Genomic DNA, 21,151 nt, shown 5'->3' with positions numbered 1-21,151 from the left:
AATGAGATGGGCCTAGGTGAAGACAAGTGTTTGAACCCTTCCAACTCCTAATCCAAAATGTCACCCGCCCTTCATGTCTTTTAAAAATCTCCCTTGACGACAGCCCCAGTTTTCAGTTCATAATCTTTGCATTTATTGGGATTTTCTACCTTCTGGAATTGTTAATTTGCACACAGATCGTATTTCCTTTTCTAGTTCAACCCCTTGAAGAACAGGAGGGATTTGCTTGTTCCACGTCACACAGGACAGATGCTAACCACTCTCTCACTGTGGGTTTAACGGAAACCAACAGAAGGAGATGGGAAGACCAGTGGGCGGACAAGTTCGCGACAGGAAAAGCATCCGCGTTGAGGAACGCAGTCCCTTGACCCGTCTTGACACCGTTTAAGGCGAAGTCAGGCCGGAAGACGCTCTGAGGAGAGCTGTAGAGAAAGTCGCCCGCGACTTCTTGCCGAGGCTCTGACGTCAGTACCTCGCGACCGTCCTCGCCGGTACCTGATTCAAACCCGAAGCCCGGCTTCAGCAATAAACCTCCCCGGTTGTCTCCCCGCTGAGCCACACCCACCCCTCGCGTACCGCTCTCCCTTCCCTCGACCCCTTCTCCGACCTCACAACCACCGCGGGACAGGCGCAATCGCGGGCGCCCTACTCAGAAGGGCGGGTCCTGAGACCGGAAGTCGGAAGCCGGAAGTGGGGCTGTGAGGACGTGTTCCGAGGAAGCCGCAGGCCGGCTCGGCCGGCGTCATGGAGCCGCTGTACCAACAAACGCACAAGTGAGGGCTGCGTCGGGGAGCGGGCTGGGCTCGGCCCGGGCGGCGGCCCCTGGGGCTCGGGGCTCTGGCGACTGCCATGGTGGAGGTGGAGCGTTTCCGCCGGGGCTGCTTCGCACCTCCCAGCCCCTCGCGGGCTGCCCTCCGCCGCGGGAGGGGGCCGGTCCGGGCGCGAAGGCTTGGGCCGGGTAGCTCCTGCTGCAGGCCGTGACTGCCTGTTGGGAAGGACAAGTGCATCCCCCGGGTTGGAGTACTTTGTCCAGCACCTGCCAGCTTAGTCCTCCGGGTTGGTAGAGCTTCGGGAACAGAGAAGCGGTTGACGAAGCCTGTGTCCCATCAGTTCATTGCTTAGTGGGAGTGTCAGAGTTGTATGAAAAGAGTGTCTGGTGTTCTTGGTTGGATATTAAAGAACGTATTTTTGTGACATGCAGAAATGCAGGTAATAGAGACTATTAGTGTTAGTCATGTTTGATTACAAGTTAGCTTTGGGGAAATCGAAATTGAGTTTTAGGTTAGCTTCTGATCATAACTCAGTTAGTTGCCTTTATCCGTGTTGTCCCGTGTTTTGGCAGCTTGCTGTGTTATGTAGCTGGGCATGGTAAGGGGCCATACCTATGCTAGTTTAAGGACTTTCTGTTGATCTTTCGACAACACTGAAATAAATATCATACGCCTTGGGTCTGAAAATGAAACAAACTAGTCATCTGGCCTCCCTAGTAAACTCATAACAAAAGGAATGGTGGCCATTTTCTTTCTTTCTGATATTCTAAGTTAATGGTTTTCTTTTTACTTTGGCAACAAAGTGTTTGATCTGGGAGAGGGAAAATAAGGAAACTACATTATAATGACAATTTGCTTATTATATAAAAAAGTGTAAGAAGAGCTCCAAAAAACAAAACAAAACAACCCAAACAAACAACAACAAAAACCAACTAGCCAGTGAGTCAGTTGGAAAAGGAATGAAACAGAAAATCACAATCACATTACTAAGAACAGATCCTTTACCTAGCAGGGCACATGGGCCTAATAGTGCATTGAGGTTAGTATGCTAGTTGCTGAATTGACGAAACATAACACATCAGAACACACTCATCTCTCTAGAACTTTGAACCTAATCTGTGACTATCTCTTACTGTGAAAGTACACTGACTTTAAATCAATTATTTAAAGTCATATATGTGAAAAAGTTCTGAGCACCAAATGAATGGGGAAAAAAAATGAAGTGAATGAAAAACAAGACATTTTATACTTCAGTAATAGTCCACTAAGGTGAATTTTAGAGAGAAGCAAATAGCCAGGCTTCCGTTTTTGAGATTCTTGTGTTTGCAAAGGTGGTTTTCATTTGTTCCTTGTGTTGTCCAGTCTGCCATTCTGGATCTCAGCTCTAGAAGTGCAGGTTAAGTAGGTCTTAGGTACAAACAGCTTTTTAGTGAACAGGCTTTCCAGGTGGTTTTAATGAGTAGTTAGTTTTAAGAACTATTATCTCAAGACCAGTTTGTCAATTAGCCTTATGAGGTAAAGACTAGCTACAGATGTTGAGTGGAAGACATGAAAACCTCCTGCTGGGATTACAGACATTACTACCACGGGGCCCAAACAGATTCATTGACTTCTTTTTTTAAATGATTTATTTTTATTTTATGTGCATTGGTATTTTGCCTGTATGTATGTCTGTGTGAGGGTGTCAGATCCCCTGTAACTGAAGTTACGGACAGTTGTGAGCTGCCCTATGGGTGCTTCGTACTGAACCTGGGTCCTCTGGAAGAGCAGACAGTGCTCTTAACTCTAAGCCATTTCTCCAGCCCTGATTCATGGACTTCTTTAAAGAGCAGCTTCATTTAAAATTCTTGCTACAACATGTGTAAAACTTTTTTTAAAAAAAGGAAACAACAGCAATACCTCTTGCTTAATGTGTACTAACTCTTTGCTTAGCTATATTATTACCCAAGTCCATGGTGGACCCCATGTTAGAAAAGCCGGAGACTTCTTTTTCTCTGTGTCTACACCCCAGATCCTGTTTAGGTATCACATGTCACTTGGCTGTGCAGGTGTTGTCTGGTTCCCAGTTGAGTGGAAACAGATTCTCCAAGTCCTGTAGTAGGAGTTCCCACCATGCTGGTCACACCTGCCTTGTTGTCTGCATTTACTTCCTAGCATGGGATGTAGAGACTGGACTTACTTTATTGATTATATCTTTTCTAATTCATTTAGAGCCAAACAGAACTTATAAATAGAAATTAGATGGGGAAAATCAGTAATGTTTCTCTGAAATTTCTTAAAATTATCCTTTTTAGCTTAGTATAACAAAGCTGGCCAAAGAGTGTTTTGGGGGTATTATTATTGTCTCGCCTGTCCTTGAGAATCTCAAGACTTGAAAGGGACTGACAAGAGCTTCCATTCCATTTCTATCTTTGGTCATGAAGACCCTTGTAAGACCCTCGACAGTCCAGGGACCTAGTGTTGCACAGGTAGAGGCACTTTCCTTTCTTTCTTTCTTTTTTTTTTTCAAGAAGACAACTCATAATTTTGTAATTTGTTTTCTGTGTAAAGCTGAAATGTGGTGTCTTGGAACATGTACCTTTTGCTTTGGGGACTCCCTTAAGCAGAAGTAGGAGACAAACTCTTTTCTACTTCTTAACGTCCATTCCAGTTATTGAAGAGCATCCTTTGGATCCTTGTTTAATGACCATTCTCACCCTGTACTGTCTTCAGGCTCCATTTATCATAGATACCACAGAAGAAACCAACACATCTTTAAATCAGCCAAGATTTACAGTTACAGCCCTCATTGTGTTCTTTCCCACTGTAGATGGCCCATGGTTTCATTTCTTGATTTCCCATGGACCATTATGATTGTATAGCCTATTGTTTGTTGAATGTGTGAATGAATGAGTAAGTAATGAGTTTCATTAAATCATTGACATCTGGAAAAAACTTTATTTTTCTTAGTTTTTTTATTTATGAAATATTGCAAACACATAAAAATAAAGGGTGCCATCACCCAGTGTTAGGATTCAAATTAATATATGTGCTTCACATAATTGATTTATAAACAAGCTGAATCAAAAGCGCCTACATCTGTTCTTACCCTCAGAGCTTGTCACCCTCACATCAGTGATTTTATTCTTTTTCTTGTGTTCGCAAACAGCATATGCTACTTGTTTTATGTGACTTTTAATTTACCAAAAACAGATACTTAATATACTAGGTTTCCCCCTTTTTTTTTTTTTTTTTTTTTTGAGACAGGGTTTCTCTGTGTAGTTTTTTGTCCCTGTCCTAGATCTCGCTCTGTAGACCAGGCTGACCAGGCTGGCCTCGAACTCACAGAGATCCGCCTGGCTCTGCCTCCCAAGTGCTGGGATTAAAGGCATGTGCCACCGCAGCCCAGCTCCTTTTTCCTTTTACAATCATCTTAAAGACTTAATGTCCATACTGATATGACTAGCTCAAGCTCTTATTTATTAGCATTTAAATTTATTTAGTGTGTGTGTGTGTGTGTGTGTGTGTGTGTGTGTAGGTGCAAACGAACCAAAGTGGAGGCCAGAGGACAGCTTGCAGGAATTGGTTATTTTCTTCCACCATATGGGTTTTGGGGATCAAACTCAGGTCATCAGGCTTGGCAGCATGCCCTTTCACCCACTGAGCTGTTTTGCCAACCCTGCTAGCTTTATAAATCTGCTGAACTTAATCTGAGTTCTCTCTTGGTGAACACTTCAGTGGTTATTATATTATTAATAGTATTATTTGCATATGTCTCACTGAATAGACCTACAGTCCTTTATTTGAAACCCGTAAACTTTGAACATTTTTTTTTTTTAGATTTTCAGAAAGATTTTTATGTTTTATGGTGGTGCACAACTTTAGTCCCAGCACTAGGGAGACAGAAAGGTGGGGATCCCTGAGTTTGAGGCCAGCCTGGTGTACAGAGTTCTAGGACAGTCAGAGCTACATAATAAAGTGACCTGTCTTGGGGAGGAGGGGAGGTTTCATTCCAACATAAGGGGAGCACACGACACATGAAAGGGCAATAAAATGTCACACTGTATGGAATAAATGAAGACTCATCAATTTTTACCACATATTGGTTTGCTACAAACTTACAAGTTTTTATTATAGATAAGGCTGTGGGTTATAAATCTGCACAAAAATGCTTTGATGATCATCTATTACAAGTCCTTGATATAAGCCAGAATCTCTGTAAGCCTTACTGCTAGAAGTGTGGTGTTGGGTCACACAGTGTGTGTGATGCTGCCAGGTGTTGTCAGAAAGCCATTGAAGGATTTCACCAACTTAGAATCCTACCAGGTGGTATGAGACTGGCATGTATGGTTTTCCTACCTGTGTCCATGTTCTCAAGTTCCTCATGGGAGGCATATGATCTCGTTGGTTTTAACATGTGTTTTTCTGAGCTATTATCGAAGTTGATCAACTTTTATGTATCTGTTTACTCTCTGTGTTTCCTTTTCTGTCATTTGCCCTTTGGTCTTTTTTTTTTTTTTTTTTTTTTTTTTTTTTTTTGAGAGGGAGGGGGGCTCAATGATAGTGTTTCTCTGTATAGCCCTGGCTGTTCTGGAACTTGCTCTGTAGATCAGGGTGGCCTTGAACTCAGAGATCTGCCTGCTTCTGCCTCCTGAGTGCTGGGATCAAAGGTGTACACCACCACCGTCCATCTCTTTGGCTATTTAAAAAATTGCTCTGTTGGACTTTTCCTATTGATTTGCAGGGGTTCTTTACATATTTTGGACATCAATCCTTTTATTATCTGCTGCAGATATATTTGCTTATTTATTGATATATTGAGTCAACTTCGATATACTTCTTCAGAATTGGGTTGGTTAAGTTTTTTGCTGTTATTTCTGCTGCCTCTGTTTTTTCTCTTTCTTTCTTTCTTCCTTCCTTTTTTTTTTTTTTTTTTTTTTTGTTGTTGTTGTTCCTGTGGATAATGACACCAACTTTCTGATTTGCTTTAAGTCACCATTACAAATTTACCTCATTGCCTGTGTCCTACTACTGCTAACAGGGATCCTAATTTTCCTGCCCATCAACCCACCAGTCCCTGCTGTTGTCCTCACCCACGTGTTCCATACATCAGTTACCTCCATCTGCATCCCTGCATCAGCCTCTGTATCTCCACTGCCTCTGCCCTGTCCCACCTGTTCCAAAGCACCCTGTATTTCCCTTCCTGAAGCAGCTGACAGGTTGCTTCTCCAGGTCACAAGGCTTGCCTTGGAACATTCAGGAAGTCTTAGCTGGATTGGGTTCTGGTGCCATAGGTCACACTAGAAGTTACAAGAAAGCCCTGGAAAAGACTAGAGATACACTGAAGCAAGATCGGGGTCCCTGGCTGGCCCTGGTAAAATTCGAGGTCATAATATACAATGTGCACAGTGGTGGAGAACAATTGTGCTTTCCCTAAAGGACTGGAGATAAGGCTCCTTCACGCAGGCTCTGTGCAAAGGGCCTGTGTAAGCACAGGAGGCACTGGGACTAACTTAAGCCGCGTCCCAAGAGCTGGCGAGTGATGGGGAACCACTAGGAAGGGTTTGAAGGTGACGGGCCTGGAAAGTCTCCGGAGAGTGCTCTGGGCCTAATGTCTGGGACCTGTTCCAGAGGAGATGGCAGTCCCTCCTGTTGTCAGGGAAAGATGTTTACCAAACAGGAGATAGCTATCTTTCAGAGCTATTCCTAAGTGGGCCTTCCACAGCCTGCTCCCCTCTGCTTGATCTTTCTCCAAGTGTCCTTCAAACACTCCACATGAAACGCCCTGCATGCCTTCTGCATAGCATTTTCTATGGTGGCATTCACAACTGTAATCCCAGCACTGGGGAGGCTGAGGCAGGAGGATCACAAGTTCAAGGTGAGCCTCAGCTGCATAAATGAGATCTTGACTCAAAAACAAGCAAACACAGCTCCTTCCCCCCACAAAATGCCTTTGTTCCACTTTCTTAGCCCCAGCCTTCCTATCTCCTTTGCCCCGCACTCCACAACTCCTCCCTCAGCTTTCTGTTTGTTTCTGCTTGTGTGTGTGTGTGTGTGTGTGTGTGTGTGTGTGTGTGTGTGTGTGTGTGTGTGTGTGTGTGTTGCTTCTCGTAAACCTCAGGGACTTTTCATGTCCATCTGGCCTGCCAGTTCCTAATTACATTGTTTCTCAGGGGCAAGGATTGTATCTCCCTTTCCCTTTGACCCTTGGTAGACAGACCAGTGCTCAGCACATCGGGTCACAGAACAGAGAGTGGGATTGGCTGGATCCTGGTTGAGGTTTATTGCCTGCTCTGTGACCTTGAGCAACTTACACGACCTTTCTGGGTTTCAGTTTTTATTTATAAAATGAGAATTGTGATAGTGCTTTTCCTTTCAGGGTTATTGACTTAGCAGTGTCTCAGATACAGTAAGCACTCACTAATGCTAGCAGTATTATTATTAGCATGAGGATATTAGAAATGATGCCAAAATGGGTGGCCTAAAGTGCCACATATAAATTTTACAGTTCATCAGCACTGTCAGTTTAAATCAGTTGTAAGATGGCATTAGAACAAGTTGTCTTTCCTGACTGAAGTGCTAGCGATTATTCCTGTCTCACTCATTTCCTCCCTCTTCCTTTGATAGGCAGGTCCACGAGATCCAGTCTCACATGGGACGCCTGGAGACGGCAGACAGGCAGTCTGTGCACTGTGAGTAATGAACCAGGGAGACCAGAGTCCTTTCTCTGATGACACGGGGCTAATGGGCTGGGTTTCCTGACTGCATTCTGCCTTGGGGGCTTAATGACTCAGCATGGAATGAGTTGTTAGGACGAACAGAAAATCCTTACGGCCAAGTCACAGAGTTCCCTGATTGTGCCCTCTGGAGTCCCACCAGTTTTTATCCCCCATTACCCTTCCACTCAACCTGACATGGCCCTATGGGAATGGAAGTTCTCTCTCCATCTGTCTTAATCTAATTACCTAGTCTGAAAATTCAGACATGTTGACCTGGAACTGGCCATCTCTCCTGAGCTGAGAACTCTGGCTTCTTAGTAGGATTATTCAAACAACTAGCAATATTAATTAGTTTAGTTCCCACACCACAGTTTCTTTTGAGAAGCATGTGGGGTTGTGGTTTGGAGTTTCGTTTCTGTTCCAAGCGAAGGCCCCCCTTCTGAGCCAGCCTTGTAGACCTCCCACAGAAGCTCTTGTCACCTCGCTGCCCAGCTCTCACCAGGCCTGTTTTTGTTCCTTCTTTCTCCATGGCTCCCAGTGAGGCTCTTCCCTTAGCTCTGCACCCTACAGTGCTCCAGTCTAGACCGGCTGTGTTTGCTGCAGGTGCCGAGGCCTGGGGAGGGCTGATGCCAGGGCTGTCATTTCTTGGTGAGGAAGGCAGCCGCCTGGATGCTTGCTCTGTGCAGTTTAGTTTCTGCCCACTGGCCTTTGTTTGCCTTCCCAGCAATCTCACTGTTGCCTGATTAGAAATGGAAAGAGGTCATTTTGGCAGCCTTATCAAAGGGGATAAGGAAAGTGACTATCACTCTACCTCTGCGGGCTCTTTCCTGGGTCTTTCCTGTTGATATGTGGTCTATTCCGAGGGCTCCAACACACCGTGTCCTACCCGTGCTTTCAGAACACCTCTGGGTGTTTCCATACTAATCTTCCCTTTCCTTTATGCCTCTTACTTTTCTTTTAGTCATCTATGAGGAGTTCAGTTGGCAACCTTTTAACTAGGGGTTTATTATCCATATCCGAGACCAATCTCAAATGGAACTATATCAAAAAATTTAGCTTAACAGAGTTATTTGGGCAACCTTTAAATGTTTATTTTCTAAAGGTGGGGAGTTTGTCTTCAGACATGCCTTCTACTTTAAAAACAGGGCAGCTAACAGCTATGTGTAGCTATGCTTGTCTGTATGGATATAAGTGCACATATGGTTTGAAGCACAGTAGACCTTGAATTGATTCATCTTTGTGTGCATTGTGCTCCTTTTGAAATACATATGTTTTAGTTTGTGTTATGGAAAAACGTTTATCACTTTTTTCGGGGGCGTGGTTTGAGACAAGAGTTTTTCTGTGTAGCCCTGGCTGTCCTGGAATGTGCCTGGAAGTTAGACCAGGCTGGCTTTTAACTCAGTGACCCACCTGCCCCTGCCTCCCGAGTGCTGCTGAGAATAAAGGTGTGTGCCACCACTGCCGAGCATGATTTATCACTCTTGTTTTTTTTTTTTTTTTTTTTCCTTTTTTGGTTTTTCAAGACAGGGTTTCTCTGTGTAGCTTTACGCCTTTCCTGGAACTCACTCTGTAGACCAGGCTGTCCTCGAACTCACAGAGATTCGCCTGCCTCTGCCTCCCAAGTGCTGGGATTAAAGGTGTGCGCCACCACCACCCAGCTGATTTATCACTCTTAATTTAAGTTCATTATCTCTTTTGCAGAAATTATTTTTTTTTTCTCTCTCTCTTGTGCAGTAGTAGAAAACGAAATACAAGCAAGCATAGACCAGATATTCGGCCATCTAGAGCGTCTGGAGATTTTGTCAAGCAAGGAACCCCCTAATAAAAGGCAGAATGCCAAACTGTGAGTGTTGACCCCTGACATGGCTCAGATACTTCAGGCCCAATGAGGCTGCCCTTTCTCCCATTAGAAGCTATAGAATATTCTGAAAATCTGGGTACATACTAAAGAAATGAAAACTATGCAAAGATAAAGCCTCCCTAAAATACATAGTTCTAGCTAAGCCATATACCCTCCAAATTAAAAGTATGAGGTTTTTGGCTCAGAAGCCTGTGATCATGGTCCCATGTTTCTTTTGGGGGTAATTCTGATCTCTTGTTTGAGGTCATTTTGAAAATAGGCATTTTCTGACCAGACCCCTGGCCACTGAAATCTAGTGCTGCTGGGGAGTTTGGCTCTGCTGTTTAGTTCCCACTGGCCCCTGTTGGGCTGAAATGCCCTTGTCCTAATCGCCTCAATCAGTCTGTTTATAATGAAGTACTGATCTGATGTTTGATACTCCACCATGAAATTCAGAGGAAACCACCCTCACCACCACTCCAACCCCTGCTCCTAAAAGTTCCATGAAACTTCATTGCTGCCCTACCTCAAAGCTGCCCTTGGGCTTTTTCCAGGAGTGTGGAATGACCCTCGGAAGGTCAGGAAAGGGTCATCAAGCCTGCTTCCTGTCACCTGTTCGCTGAGGAGTTGGAGTCCTGCAGACATTGAAGTAAAGCTGCTGGAGTTGTGTGTGACTCCAGCCACCTTAACCACAAGCTGCTGCTCGACTCAGCTTCTTGTTCATCAGTTTAGGCACTGTGGGGAGAAGAAGCCAAGCGAGGTCTTCCCCTGAGTGTAAAGCCAGGCTCCCTCAGTGTGCCACGCTCAGGTCCTGGGGTGTGATCTCTGTCTCATTAATTCCAGCCGTGTCGACCAACTGAAGTACGATGTCCAGCACCTGCAGACTGCCCTCAGGAACTTCCAGCACCGGCGCTACGCCAGGGAGCAGCAGGAGAGGCAGCGAGAGGAGCTTCTGTCTCGCACCTTCACCACTAACGTAAGCCAGACCCTGGAGATTGGCGGGCACCTGACAGGTTACCAGGCATCACCTCCTAGTGGGGTGCTTGAAGCCGACTCAGGAGGAGGAGACCAAGTGGAAATGACGAGGGACTTTGTGCGTTGCCACTAAGACATGCCCAGATGGGGAATTTCTCTCCAACACAAAAACCTGAAGAGGAAGCAGTTAAATTGAAGGAGCGGGGAGAGGCTGGTCCACTGCAGAGGGGACGCTCACACTGTTGAGGTGTTTTTGTGCTTAGATGGAGGCAGATTGACTAGAGCTTAGCCCATCTGTAGAGACGCAGATGATAGCATTTGGAAGCTGCCGTGTGTGCGCGTGTGTGCGTGCATGCATGTGTGTGTGTGCGTTTCCAGCCTCAGATGCATTAAATTTTTTTTAAATTTTTCTTTAATTTATTTATTTTTATTTTATGTGCACTGGTGTTTTGCCTGCATGTATGTCTGTGTGAGGATGCCAGATTTGGAGTTATAGACAGTTGTGAGCTGCCATGTGGGTGCTGGGAATTGAACCCAGGTCCTCTGGAAGAACAGCCAGTGCTCTTAACCGCTGAGCCATCTCTCCAGCCTGCAGTAAAATGTTTTTAACCCTGGTCCAAATGGCACTTTGGAGGACTTTGATACCAGATGTTTAGTGTTGGATGCTTGGCTTTAGTCTTGGAGGAGCCTGTTGGTTTGCATATTGGATTTCTTAGAAGCCCCACCCCTGCCCTCTAGCTTCAGTAGGACTGTTCTCCCCATGTGCAGCGTGCTAGCCTTTTTCAGGGTCCTGCGTTCTAACCAGGTGAGGTGGGTTTGGCCTTCATAGTTCGTTGCTTTCTAAACCTGCCCTAGAATTCCTGCCTTTGCACTTGTGTAACCACACTGTAGACAGAAACACCAAGAGTGGTCTTGGTGGGTCTCATCTCACACGGACCGGGCTGGGGAGAGGACCAGGTGCCTCCTTCCTGCTGTCCGACAGCCTCCTACCAGACAAGGCCCCTCCTACCACAGAAGCCCTGGTTCCCACCGGCAGGAGGCTAAACCCATCCCTCCATCCCCTGCCACAGTGCGTTTCTCTGAGTGCCTCGGGACATGGCTTCTGAGTTTATCCAGAGCAGGTGGGCAGGCAGATTGTGGTGATTAACAGTTCACAAATGCAGCATGCTCTAAGATACTGAATAAGATAGCATACTGAAAGATAGGTCACATTCAGGAGTTTTTAGGCCAGAGATGACCTCTCAGCATTATTTTGTTGGTTGCAAGCCTGATGAGGCACCACATTCACTAGGCTACTCAGAAACATTGACTCACCAAATGAAACTTCTTTTTGTCATTTTACGTATTCTAAAAGAGAATACCTAGCACCCATCCCTGTTCAGATGGGATGAATGTAAGGCAGATTTGTGTGGAAAGTCAATAAGTACTAGTCAGGTAAGGGGCGTCATTGATTCTCTTAATCACTAGAGTCAGTACCACGGTACCAAGTAAAACATTTGAGAAAATTACTAAACATGGCTCCTCCCTTTGAGCTCTCTTGTTAGCAGGGGGATTCAGCATGTCCACCTGAAGGTGGCTCTGAACTTCCAGCAGGAGAACAAATGATGGTCTATCTTCCTACCAGTGGGAATTGGGGCTGCTGTGGTAGAAGGGGCCTTGCCTGGCAGGAGGCTGCATCCGTCAGACAGCAGGAAGGAGGACATCTGGTCCTCTCCCCAGCCAAGTCTGTGAGAGTAGAGCCAGCAGGATTGCTCTTAGTGTTTCTGTCTACAGTGTGTTTACAATTGAGAGTTGGCTGTGCACTCCACCCTGGGATCCTGCCTATCTGGTTAAGTTATTCCATCTCCCTGGGCTTCACTTTATTCATCTGCAAAGTGGGGAGAACAGGAAGCCAGCATGCTGAATGAGTTTTAGGGAAATGGACCTGTGAAGTAAAAGGACTTGGGCAGTACTGATAGGGCATCTTCAGTCTGAAAGTCCAGCATCCAAAGGAGCTGCTCAGTAGGTAACTCCATTCCAAAGTCTGCAGAGGTCTGAAATCTGAGACACTTAGGTCCCAAGCCTTTGAGATAGCCTGTACTTAGCTTGTAGTCTTCAGCCTTCTTCCCCCACCTTTCTTTCTTTTACACTCTTTTTCTGCCTCCTCGGAAGTGTGTTCCCATCCTGAACACACTTAAGCCTTCAGTAGAAAACACTGCTTCTTTGATCTATAGTCTCAGTCTAGTCAAAGGGATAAGCTATAGATAAAATAGCTAAAGAACAAAAGCAAACATGAGCAAGAAGCCGTGGAAAGGAACATTTGAACAGCTAACTTTGGGAGGAGCCAGAACCTTCAGGAGGAATGAATGAGGTCTTGAAGGAATAGCTGGCTTTTCCTCAGTGGGCAATGTGACAGATGCAGAAAGCAACACTGTTGCAGAACTCATTTGGAGAGTGTTAGGCCTGACACCTCCTCTGCTCTTGTGTAAGAAGAGCCCACCCACTCACCCCCAACCCCATCCACACACCTTTGCTTTGCTTTTCTTGTTTGACTCTGATGCATGCATTGTTCCTCCTGGTTCTACTGGCTTGACCTTGGCCAAAAGGCAGAGTAGTGAGATGTGGCCAGATCCCAGGAGCTGACCAGTGAGGGAAGTTAATCAAGTGCCTGCATTTCTTTCACAGGACTCTGACACCACCATACCCATGGATGAATCACTGCAATTTAACTCCTCCCTCCAGAACATTCACCACGGCATGGATGACCTCATTGGAGGCGGGCACAGTATTCTGGAGGGACTGAGGGCCCAGAGACTGACCTTGAAGGTGGGGTCCCTGCTGGAGAATAGAGAGAAGGCCTCTTATTCTGGCCTTGTCCTGTAGTTGAGCGCCTATATTTGTATTTGTTTCTGTGTCCTCGGCTCATGTTGTGACAGTAAGCCCAAGCCCTGGAGCTTGCAGGTTTGCTACGACGAAACCCAGTGGCGTCTCTTGATAGCTAGAGCTTTGTCCCTTTACTGACTCTGCATGAGATTGAGGTTGCTACAAAGGGACCAGTGACAGGCTGAGAAATGCTTCTTTAGATTTGCTCTCATAAGAATGAAGGCATGGCAGTCTTCTAAGGTGGTTTCCCTTTGGAATTCCAGCTGTGGAGTGTATTATGATGAAGGCTTTTTTTTGTACTGATCCCAGGGGTCATGTCTTCAGGCCGCCTAATCCTGCAGTAGGTGGCTTCTAGAGCACATGGTGGTCCACATGGGTCTCTTCCTCGCATAGCCACAGGTCCAAGAAGCCTGCCCTGTTGGCACTGTTGAGACCCTGACCCTTGGGAGTGGCTTAGAGAAACATACAGATTGATGTCAGTCATGGTGGTTAAGCCTCAGCCTTTTCCTGTATTGGCCCTGGTGGCTTGGGAGTATGGGCTCTGTCTGTTACCAGGGTGTGATCCCAGGATAAAGCATTGCCAACCATTGGGCTGTGAGAAAATCACTTGGTAGTGTGACCATTATCTTAGTTTTTATTGATACACACTGAGCTGTCTGCTCTCTAGGCATCCAGTGTGTTTCTGAGCAGCTACCACCGTCTTTACCAAGGAGAGGAATAGACAGGCTTGCTGATGCTCACCTCCTGCTGACAGTTACAGTGTTTCCAATGGCCCAGGGGGGTGCTCCCCTTTCAGACAGCCTCTGAAGAAGTCTATACAGATACTGGTTGGCTACCCTGCTTTCATTGTAGAGAACTGTCCTCTTTTCTGCAGCTCAGGGGAAGTCAAGACTTTTATGAAACACATCCATGTGGCACTAATGCAGATCTCATGGGGTTGAGGTTCTCGATGGAGTGTTAGCTTCCTCCTGAAGGCTCACTGAGGAGTCCATGGGCACTGTTAGCAGAGGTGGCTTGCCAGGAAGCCTGTCCAGGTGGTAGGTCTTGAGCCTAGTGATTTCTGACTCACTTTTCTCTGTCTCTCCCCTTCTGTTTGTCTTGCCTCTTGATCGCTTCCTCCCTGGGCCAGGGAATTTTCTTCCAAAACCATTGGAGAGAAATGGGGGCATGAAAGAACTGGGATAATTGCTTTGATTTTGTGGTTGGAAATAGGGACTTTTTGAAATTAATTGTCACTTTCGGTGGTTTTAGAAGGTATGGCCACAAAGTAGTCTGTACTTTCACCCTAAGGCAGGATCTTTAACATAGGTCCCATTTTCTCACTGTCATGAAAACATTTTCTAGTCTCCTCTGACAGCTGTCTGATTTGACTTGAGACCTCGCATTTTATTTTTATTTGCAATAGAGAGAATCAAATGTAAGGCCTATACATGCTAACCAATCACTCTACCAGTGGGCCACATCCCCAGCCCAAGATTCCTTTGTTTGGTTTTTTGAGACAGTATCTCATTACATAGCACTGGGTGGCCTGGAACTAGTAGACAAGGCTGGCCTCAAACTCACAGAGTTCTGCCTGCCTCTGCATCTTGGGTGCTGAAATTAAAGGCGTGTGCCACTGTTCCTGACCCAAGATCCTTCTTGATGAGGCTTGTTGGCTTGTTGATCCTTGTCTAGGCAGACCATGGGCTCTGAATTCCTGTCCATGTTACCTTGTGTCTTCATCACCTGGCCTCTTCTCTCAGTTGCTTATTAACGGGTGTTCCTTTTAGAAAATGAATGTGGAACTAGAGGTTAGACATTCATATGAGCACAGTGGGCACCATGTGTCTTGACCTGACCCTGTGCTTAGTTCTGTTACTTCATAAGAAACTGAATATACGTTTAAACATTAGAAAATAATAAGAAAGACCAGACCATGTGGTTTAGGCAATTGATTGTGGCAGCATTTACGTTTATAGAAGAGGGTTTAAGTCCTTAAGGAATCTCTTCCTCTTTTTTCTCACCCACCTTTTTTTGAGACAGGGACTCTCTGGATCCCTGACTAACCTTGGAATTCTCAGAGATCTGCCTGCTTCTGCCTCCCAGCTGCTAGGAATAAATGCACGTACCACCGTGCCCAGCCTTTGCTATATTTCTTTGCTGCCTTTCCACTTCAAACTCCCTTGTAAACACCAGCTATAACTCACTTACTCAGTAGAAGCCCTAAAGATTTCTACTCTGCAGAATCCATTATCAAGGATTGCTGGAGCTATGGAGCTGAGGAAGTTTTTCACATAGCTTTTAAGAATATAAACCATTCTAGAAGTGTCCACAGGAAGATGGCTGTGCACAAACCCAGTCAGTGCTGCTCATGTGTCTGGGAAATGTTTGTCTGTCATCCCTTGCAGAAGTTTTCAGAACACTGGTGATGGAACATTTCAGGTAGCTGGGCCGTTGACAGCAGCACTGCTTCCAGGCTGGGCCCTGGACCCAAGGGCTGTCAGCTGCCTGAGAAGTCGTGGCACTGGCACAGCTGCGAAGGCAAGAGTGTTACCAAAGAAGACTTTGCTGCATTGGATTACATACTGTGTGTAAATGAAAGCAGCCTGAGAATTAGAAACTGCAGAGTTAAAATGGAGCTACTTGAGAACTGTGAGCCACAGAAACTGCTCATAGTTGTAGATCCCTATTGTGGCAACTTCCACCTGGAGCGGTGTGTAGCAGTGTCTCAGACTGTATGTAAGCCTTCCTAGAAAAGACCTTCTAGCTGCTTCTGCCCATCACTGTCCAGCATCTCATCCACCAGTCTGTGCCCAAGAGCAATAGCAGTACTTGGCCCCAGGCCCAGCCTGTCTTTTCAGCTGCTTTAAGGTTCATCTTAAAAATAATGGTATGTAAGAGCAGAAGATCTCTCAGCAGAAGAAAGCTGCTCTTCTGGAGACCCATGTTTGATCCTCACTACCCACACTGTGGCTAACCATTTGTAACTCCAATTCCAGGGCAGCCAATGCCTCTTCTGACCTCTGCAGGCTCCTGCATGCATGTGGTACACACACTTAAATGCATGCACACACATAAATGCAGGCATACACACAAATGTGTAAATAAATGTTTTTAAAAGTTGCATGTAGAAATTAGTTGTATTTTCAGAAGACTAAAAATATTTGAGTAAGACACGTTAAGGTGTGGTTCAGAATACTCAGACTAGTTGAACCCCTTTGCCTTAATTACAAAATAGTGGAAGAAGCAAATAAGGAACAAAACAGGACACCATTAAAAATGAATGACCAATGGACAGCCTCTGATCCTAGCAAGCCTTGAATAATCTGGTCTGCTTTGAGTCTGTCTTCTGTTCGTCTCACACTCTGCCACAGGATCTTCCACTCATAGTGGCTCTGTCCGAAGTAGCTCTCCACTTAACACTGCAAAAGTTTTAACTTGTATACACATGCTGTGTGCACACTTGTATATTTGAAGGATAGGAAAGGCTGGATGTGGTAGCACATGCCTAGAATTCTAGCATGGGAGAGGGTGAAGGAGGAGGACAACGAGTTCTAGACCAGCCTGGGTTACTTAGGGAGACCCTATCTTGAAAACAAGCAAAAATAATATTAAAAGATAGATGCATCAGATTGGTGTAACTAATCTTTACCACTCTTACATATTTTTGCTCTTTTTTATCTCTAGTTTTCTGAGCTTATTTGTTCCCATCTAAGCTACTTTGCCTCTAAAAATTTAATGAGCTCCAGAAAAGACATTTGTATATAGTTTACCTATGATTAGTAGAGGGATGTGTCTGCTTGTGTACGTATGCAATACAATTGTCATGAATTGACTTAGGTATGAAGAAGTAGTATAAAAAGCCGAGAAGTGGTGACACATGTAGAGGTTTGCAGGTGGATCTCTGAGTTCGAGGCCAGAGCGAGTTACAGGCCAGCCAGAGTTACACAGAGAAACCCTGTCTCGAAAAACCAAAAAACAAACAAATAAACAAACAAACAAAAAATACTTGGAAAGGCTGGGTAGAGTCCATTGTCCATTGGTGTACTAGCTGCTGAACTTCATATAGCTCTGTTCATACTGTGGTGTGTGGCCTCTTCCTCTGTTTTCAGGGTCCATTCACGTTAGGACATGTTAGGTCCTTTTTATTGCTGAGCCGTGTGCATCGGTAATGTGTTTATCTATCCTCTGGTTGATGCATAACCAGGATTGCTTCTTGGTTTTCAGATCTTCTTCTGATCTTCTGTTTTCTTTTCGTTTGTTTTTTTTTTTTGTTTTTGTTTTTGTTTTGTTTTTTGTTTTTTCGAGACAGGGTTTCTCTGTGTAGCTTTGCACCTTTCCTTGAACTCACTCTGTAGCCCAGACTGGCCTGGAACTCACCGAGATCTGCCTGGCTCTGCCCTGCCGGGATTAAAGGCCAGTACCACTTCTTTTGTCTTTTTAAAGAGGCTTTCTTGGAGTCTCAGCTTTGTGTTTATTTGGAGATCCGTCTTGAATGAGTGTGTTGCTCGAATGTGCAGGTGTCCTCCAGGACTCTTGATGGTGCCTCTCACTGAATCTGGAGCTAGAGTGGTGGCCAGCAAACCCCAGCAATCCTCCTGTCTCAGCCCCCACAGCACTGGGGGCTGTAGGCTAACCACATCTGGTTTTTTACATGGATTCTGGGGTTCCAAACTCAGGTCCTGTGCTGGTGCCATTTCCTAGCCCCAGTTTTTGTATGTAATGTGAACCAAGGCTCACTTTTTTTAACATACATGAAATGTACATAAGTACACATATGATGCACATACATGATATGTAGCCAGTTCCAGCACCATTTCTGGAAAAGGCTTCTTTTTCTTTGACCAAATACATGGTGGCGAAGTGAATCTATTTCTCTCGTCTCTGGCCTGACCAAGAAGACAGTGTCTGTTAGTAAAACCCTGGCTTGTGGTGCTCTTTAGCCACTCGTGGCAATGAGGTTGATCTTTGTTTTTCTTTCTCTTCTCACCTCCCCAGGGGACTCAGAAAAAGATCCTTGACATTGCCAACATGCTCGGCCTGTCCAACACAGTGATGAGGCTAATTGAGAAGCGGGCCTTCCAGGACAAGTACTTCATGATTGGTGGGATGCTGCTCACCTGTGCAGTTATGTTCCTTGTAGTCCAGTACCTGACCTGAGCCAGCTGCACCCAGCACGTAGAGTTGACCCACCATGTGCACATGTGCAAGCACGAAGTGGGCTGGGAGGCCACCTTTTGAAATGTATGCCTTAACTGTGAAGACACCCCTCCCCCGGGACTAATGGTGGCTTAGTATCAAACCTGCTGTGTTTTCTGTGACAGCTGGGGAGTGGGAACTAGGGTCACCAAGATGTGTGGTGCTTAGGAACTGAGTGGGTCAAGACCCTGTTATCTGGTTCTCACTGGGGGAGGGAGGGGTGGGTTTTGTGGTTTATCCACACAGCTGATGCTCGCCCTGGAAAGCCTGCATGATGAGGCTTGCACACAGGACTGTCCACACGGTTCACTCCTTGTCATCGCCCAGTCTTTGTGCTCCTGATGGCTTGGCTGGAGCACACGTGAGAAGATGAGGAAAGAAGACTTTCCTTGTGCCTTCTGGGGTAGATCAGTTCTCACATCCTTCCAGCCACTACCCAGTCCCAACCCTAAGAAAACATGACATGTAGGTGACTAACTGCTCACACCAGCACCCTTCCCTGGAAGCAGCTCCTCCAGGGAAGTGGAGACATTGGAGCTGTTGCTGATAACGTAAGCTTTTCCATGCCAGTTGCTGGGTGTTTGTCCTTCCTGAGGTGAGGCCATCAGTGTTCCTGGGGAGTGTTCAGTCTGGACACGAGTCCTGAGTCACCAGTGTTTTTTCAGTTAATACAGCAATTGGCAGTTCAGAGACGTAGCTTGGCACCTCCACCCAGGTTTCAGTGGGTGGGCCTTTGCCCCTTTGCAAGTAGCCATGAGCAAAGGGTGATTAGTAAGTTGCAGACTCATCTAGTTCTGCCATCTCAAATTCTTTGACTGTCTCTCCTCTCCCTTGAAATACATTAGTAATATATCCATCAGCTAAGCCTCCATTTTCCCCAGCCCTGGTAGGCCACCCTGCTAAGTATGTCTTTATGAGACTGTTTCAGGGACCAGGCCATTTTCACTTTGTCCAGCCATGATTAAGGCTATATTAATACCTGGTGTATTGCAGAATTTGCTTGAAAATTAGTGTATCTTGAGCAAGCTTATTGTGATTAATCTCTGAAATTACCCGAAAGATCTAGAGAATTGATTTGTTTATCAGTCACAGGTCCTGCCCACCCAAACAATTTTAAATTTAGTAGCCTCATGGTGGGACAGTTGGACACTCAGAATTCCTCAGAACTGGAAACCTGGTCAGTATTAACCCTACTTTTGATTGCCCTCCCTGTCTTTGCTTGAGTGGCCTCTCTCTGTCTCCCTCTTCACAGCGTGTGTCACATACCACCTCTCCCCCGTGAGGAGCAGTGTTGGACATCTGTGGCATCCCTTTGGGGACTTTCTCAGCTGTCAAACTTTAAACCTGAGTTTCCTGGGTCCTCATTTAGATTCTGGTCAGAGTCAGTGTCTGTTGCTCCTTCCCCTCTAGCCTAATGGGCCCTAGATGGCCAGGAAGTAGGAATCTGTGACTCTTCTAGGAAGAAGTGATAGTGCAGAGTGAAAACCACGGCCCTAGAGGAGAGAGGCGGCTTGCAGCATCTTCAGACCTAGAGCTCACTTTGGGGAGGCAGACTGGGCATGATGAGCAGCTCCTGGCTGACCGTAAAGCGGAGCTTGGACTGCACAGACCTGACTGCCCTATCCACTGGGCACCCGACGATCCCACCAGACAGCATGCTTTGGAAGATGTGCAAGCTGAAACTGAGCCATTTGGACTCAAAATGTGGGCAGCAAAAGCCCCCTGCTCCCTGCCCTTCAGTGATTGTTGGGACAGTGTTTTGTAGTATATAATGGTGTTCTACACTTGCCTTGGTAGTGGTCCTTGACTTTGATGAACTTGATGTTCCACCTTCACAGCCACGTCTCCCTACTTGTAGTGGGGTGGGTGTCTTTACTGCCTGGGGGTAGGGAATAGTAGCCAGAGTATGTGGGCTCTGAGGGCATTGAGCTGGCTGCCTCATGACTGTCCTCCCTTGCATTCCCATTCAGTGCCTTCTGAGATCCCGACCTGATTGGGTGCAACTGTTGTCATTCTTCACCAGTGGGAAGGGGCCTGAGCCTGAATAGGATGCCCTCTAGTGGGGGTGGAGCTGGCCAGAAGTTCCAGCCTAGCAGATGGTGTGTGCACCTTGGTGCAGCAGTCTGAGTGGTGTGATTTGAAACAGGTAGGGTGCCTGTGTTAAATAGATGTATACTCCAGGTATGGCCACTTTAAGGAAAGCTAAACCCAGGGACCAAGTAAATAGTCTAGGTTTTACAGGTTTCACTGCAGACTTTTCTCAAAAGCCAGCTTGCCTGTTGAATTTAAATAGCTTTGATTGGCAAATTATAGTTACGCCCCTTGTTTTCAGAACACATCAGCTGAATAAAGTTGAGGTTTATTTAGAAAACTTTAAAAAAGCACTTGGCATTCTTTGTCAGGACTACCCTTTGGTTTCTAGGCTAGAAGCATTCATATACAATGTTTCAGAGCTACAGGCTGGGAGGCCGCCTCAGAAGCAGCTGGGGAAAGACAAGTATAAGCTCTTGGGATATCCTCAGACCTTCTGTCTGATTCAGAACAGTACTTAGAGTTCCCAGGTAGTCCTGCCGTGTGTGTTGGAGCTGCTGCCTCCTAGTCAGAAAGCTGTTCTTTTAAAATGATAGCACTGGAAAGAATCTGGAACCAAATCTGCATAGATGTGTAAAGAGCAAGACCTGGCAAGTCCCAAATGAAGTCTTATAGTAGCCCTACTTCATCCAGAAGAGTTGAGGACTCTGAGAAACAACTAGGGACTGTCACTCTGACGTAGTGCTTGCCCAGCATCCACACTACACTGGGCTCCATCCTCACCACTGCAGGGGCAC

General features: G+C 45.9%; 1 protein-coding gene across 2 annotated transcripts; it reads left to right on the top strand.

The window, feature by feature from the left end:
- The first annotated feature begins 206 nt into the window (after positions 1–206).
- Gosr2 (golgi SNAP receptor complex member 2) lies at positions 207–20,704 on the top strand. 2 transcript variants are annotated; one of them, XM_006970554.4, is made up of 6 exons: positions 207–773; positions 7,377–7,441; positions 9,203–9,311; positions 10,152–10,284; positions 12,948–13,088; positions 18,123–20,704. In XM_006970554.4, the coding sequence occupies exons 1-6, from the start codon at positions 745–747 to the stop codon at positions 18,282–18,284; spliced, it is 639 nt and encodes a 212-aa protein (XP_006970616.1). In that variant the 5' UTR covers positions 207–744; the 3' UTR covers positions 18,285–20,704. The 2 variants fall into 2 exon arrangements, with proteins under 2 accessions (XP_006970616.1, XP_042138869.1); XM_042282935.2 differs by lacking the exon at positions 12,948–13,088 and having other exon boundaries at positions 617–773.
- Positions 20,705–21,151: the final 447 nt, after the last annotated feature.

The sequence above is a fragment of the Peromyscus maniculatus genome, chromosome 8 (assembly GCF_049852395.1).
Source record: "Peromyscus maniculatus bairdii isolate BWxNUB_F1_BW_parent chromosome 8, HU_Pman_BW_mat_3.1, whole genome shotgun sequence".
NCBI classification, from domain to species: domain Eukaryota; kingdom Metazoa; phylum Chordata; class Mammalia; order Rodentia; family Cricetidae; genus Peromyscus; species Peromyscus maniculatus.
The sequence above is the reverse complement of the archived record's forward strand: the minus strand, read 5'-3'. Positions and strand labels throughout refer to the sequence as shown.